Genomic DNA, 4,323 nt, shown 5'->3' with positions numbered 1-4,323 from the left:
GTATTCCTTGTACTTTTGTGTAGTTGGGGCCTTGTGGTTTTAGATTTTTTTTGTTTTGAATTTTGTAGCTCTATTGAGCATTAGAGGGCACGAGGAACCTTTAAGGACTATGTAATTTTTTCTTAATTAACACATAGGCCCCTTTGTGGGTTTCCCCTAAGAAAATATTAGTTGCAATGATATTGTCAAGTTAATATATATATAGTCCCAACTACATAAATATATGTAATATAATAATATATATAATATTATTCTTAGTAACATACACAAAATTGGTAGAACTTGATGTTTCTTTTTTATGTAAAACTATAATTATTTTATGAGTCCCTCGATAGTTGGTGGGTTTTTAATAAAGGTATTAAAAGCTTTATTTGGAATTTAGATTATGATTTCACCAGGGTTGATTTATGAAATTTTATTATTTATATATCTAATGAATTTTTTATTCATGTACTGCTGATTTTAGTATAAATATCTTCTGATCTAATACCTTTTTTTATTTTTAGCTAATAGCCAACTCATTACTATGAAATCTATTTGTTTGTTTGATGTTGTTGCATATGAATATGAGCATGTTTTAGTTAACATAAAAGGCTTCACATAATTTGTTCAAGTAGGCCCTAAAAGTACATATATAATTTTCATTATTTATGGGACTTGAAGGCCTAATATGAATGTACATAAGCAAATATCATAGTTGATACTGCGACCGTATATTTGTTCATTAATTCAAGTCATGTATATTCTTGCCCTATCAAGGAGAAGGATTAGACTTGAACTTAAGTTCATTTCATGAACCACTTTTTTTTTTTTTTTTGAAATTTGCAAATTTCATTGAAAATGAATCAAAAGAAACTACTTACAATAGATAAAAGGGTAGCCATCCTTCTTGATTAAATCCAGCAAGGTGGACGGTATACTACCAAAAGAAGAACTATCAAACAAGAAATTGCCATCTAATGCCAAAGTAGCAAAAAAATCAGCTACTTTGTTACAATTCCTACTAACATGGTGAAAAACAATCTTATTAAAGTCATTAAGAAAGAAAAGCTTATTATTCAAGCTCTCCTCCAAGTGCCAATCAGTCTTCTTCATAGATTGTTGAATGTAGTTAATCACATTGATGTTGTCACTTTCAATGATGATACCAACAGTCTCAAGCATCCATCCTTGAATGAAATCCCGAAGAGCAAGAATATATTCCATCTCCAATTGAGCAATGTCCCAATGCAAAGAATTTCTTCCAAAAGCAAGGAGCATTCTTCGTTTCCAATCTCTGAAGATGCCACCAATACCAGCCCGGTAATTAGAAAGCAGTGAAGAGTCAACATTAACTTTGACCAATCTAGCGGTGGAGGGTGCCAAGAATTCAAATACTCCCAAGAGAGGTTAGCACCCCAGCTATCTAGAAAAGGATGAAGATTAGAAGTAACAAAAGAAATAACATTTACAGCAGTCATAACAGAAGACATTGCAGATTTTCCATGCTTGACAAGATTACGGTTCTTCCAATTCCAAAAAAACTATGGTGCAATACAATCTAACCATTCCAGGATTTCTATTAGACTGCCTTCAAAGTGTTGTTAAGCATTCATCAAGAGTTTGAAAAATTTTTACAGCAAATCCCCACTCTTTGATTTTGGAAATAATCTCAGTAAGAAATTTGCACCGAATCACAATATGCTTATAATTTTCAGCCTCGTAGCAGCCTCTAACACAAGAATCACTTATCGCCAATCTTCTGAATTTAAGGAAAGAATTAGAGGGGTTTGCAAACTTACTTAGCCTCCACCAAAACAACTCAACCTTAACATTGAGTTTAAGCTTCCTTTGCCAATCATAAAAACCATTATCCTTAGCATTGTATCTCTTGTTCATTGCAGCTTTAAAAGCCAAAGATGAAACAGAACAACCCGATAGCTTCTTACATGGTTCCAGCATATCCCTTCCACCGTCTCTGTCCACATTAACTTTCTTGATTAGCCAAGCCAAATCCTGATGGAAAAACAATCTAAATTTCACATCATCCCACCTTCCATCATTAGTTAACAACTGCTGTACTTTCTTACCTTCTAAATCAACGCTGTTAATAAAAGTAGGTCAAGAATTGAAGCTTCTGTCAAGAATCCAGATGTCGCCAAGAATATCAATATCCTTGCCATCACCCACTCTCCATTTAATAATATCCTTAAGATACTTGCCTCCTTCAGACATAATCTTCCAAGCATTAGAAAAGTTGTGCTTATATGTACCATCCAAAATATTATCTGAATATTTGGCATTAAGAGAACGATGCAGCAAAGAATCAAGATTTTGAATGTAATTTAAAGAAATTATAGCTTTCAATGTGCCACTCTTAATGATACAAGATTGTAAACCAAGACCACCAGCACTTCTAGGCTTACACAATTCTTCCCAAGCAACATAGTGTAATCCTCTTTCCCCATTAGATTTGTGCCAAACAAAATTTCTGCATAACTTCTCAATCTCCTGCAGCACTTTTCTAGGAACCACCGAATGCATAATGACAAAATTTGGTAAAGTTAGTAAAGAGGATTTCAAGAGCACAATTCTCCCTCCCAAAGATAAGTTTTTCTTTCCCCAAACATTTAATCTCTCCAAAACCTGAGCCAAAAGGTCTTGAAAATCAGCCACTTTTAGTCTTTTAAGAGACATCTTGATACCCAAATACTTCCATTCATTTACAGCCTTGAAACCGAGAATTCGGGTAAGCTTCTTCCTCCTAGCTCTTTCAATGGCTTCAGCAAATAAAATTTGAGACTTGTTAGCATTCACCTTCAAACCCGTCCACTTGCAAAAATCCTCAATAATTTCCATCATATGTCTAGCCAGTTTACAATTTGCTTGAGAGAAGATAAGAACGTCATCTACATAGAGTAAATGAGTAATTCTCGGTCCCTTAGAAGCTACCTGAATGCCCAAACTATGACCCCTTTGCAACAAAGCATTAGAAAGGAGTTGAGCACACATAATGAACAAGTATGGTGACAATGGACAGCCTTGATGAAATCCACTGCAGGCTTCAATCCATCTGATCTTCTTCCCATTCAGGATAATGGAAAACCTCACATTCAACACACACTCCATGACCAAACCAGAAAAGGCCAAAGGAAATCCATACCATCCAAGAATCAAATGCAATGTACTCTACCCCATGCTGTCATAATAAGCCTGCGCCATGTCAAGCTTGACAGCCATTAATCCCTTCTTTTTTCTAGAGGTTTTAAACTTATGAAAGATCTCTTGAGCAAGAATGCAATGCTCAAACATTGATCTCCCTGGAGTGAAAGCTAGCTGCTCCTCAGAAATCAATTTATGCATAAGGTTCTTAAGTATATTCACAAGCATAGAGGCAACAATCTTGTATGTAGTTTGACAAAGACTAATAGGACGAAAGTTTGAAGGGACAATCGGATTATTCACCTTGGGAATTAACACAATCAATGTGTCTTTCCAGTTTTTATACATAATACCAGAGCTAAAAAACTTGTTGATATCCAACCAAGTTGTTTCTCCAACAATGCTCCCATAGCTCTTGAAGAAGGAAGAAGTGACACCATCAGCTCCTAGAGACTTGTTATTACCCTACTGGAATACAACCACCCTGCACTCTTCCATTACAAATTCAGTATTTAGCATCTTCTTTTCCAGTTCACTAAGTCTCTGTGAATCTTCAATCTCCGGCCAACCTGATAAAAGGCAATTCCTATGCTTCCACTTCTCTTCAAAAAACTGCAGAAAATTCTGCTCAATTTGTTCTTCCTCATCAACTAACCGATTGTCACCATTCTTAATGTGCTTAATCAAGTTAGCACTCCTCTTAGCAGATGCATAGCTATGAAAAAATGCAGAATTCATATCTCCTTCCTCAATCCACCTAGTTTTAGCTTTTTGATTCCACCATGTTGCAAGTCTCTTCAAAGTAATGTTTAATTCATGAACTTTGTGCCTAAGAAGACAGGTCATTAACCGATAAACCGACATCAGCCATCTCCTTGGCTTGCAACTCAAGAATGTCCTTCTTAAACTCATTTCTAAGCTTCCAGAGATCTTTACATTTATTCCTATTCCAAAAGAATAGGGCCTTCAAAGTTCTTCTAATCTTTCTATGAAATATCTCCTCCTCATTTCCAAAATCCTTCTTCACCCAAGAATTGTAAACAATACCTCTTGCAGCTGGATAGGATCTCCAGGTGTCCTGAAATCTGAAATGTTTCTCCTTTGTAGAATGCAAAACTTCCATTTTATAAACAATCGGACAATGATCCGATCCCACACGAGCTAGATGTCTTGCTCTACCAG

At 35.5% G+C, this 4,323-nt stretch overlaps 1 protein-coding gene across 1 annotated transcript; it reads right to left on the bottom strand.

Moving 5' to 3' along the window:
• Window positions 1-855: 855 nt before the first annotated feature.
• LOC110100068 lies at window positions 856-3,108 on the bottom strand. The gene is made up of 3 exons (XM_020827458.1): window positions 2,198-3,108; window positions 1,670-2,083; window positions 856-1,345 (listed from the first exon to the last, which is right to left on the bottom strand). The coding sequence occupies exons 1-3, from the start codon at window positions 3,106-3,108 to the stop codon at window positions 856-858; spliced, it is 1,815 nt and encodes a 604-aa protein (XP_020683117.1).
• Window positions 3,109-4,323: the final 1,215 nt, after the last annotated feature.

The sequence above is a fragment of the Dendrobium catenatum genome, unplaced genomic scaffold (genome assembly GCF_001605985.2).
Source record: "Dendrobium catenatum unplaced genomic scaffold, ASM160598v2 fragScaff_scaffold_542, whole genome shotgun sequence".
Classification (NCBI taxonomy): domain Eukaryota; kingdom Viridiplantae; phylum Streptophyta; class Magnoliopsida; order Asparagales; family Orchidaceae; genus Dendrobium; species Dendrobium catenatum.
The sequence above is the reverse complement of the archived record's forward strand: the minus strand, read 5'-3'. Positions and strand labels throughout refer to the sequence as shown.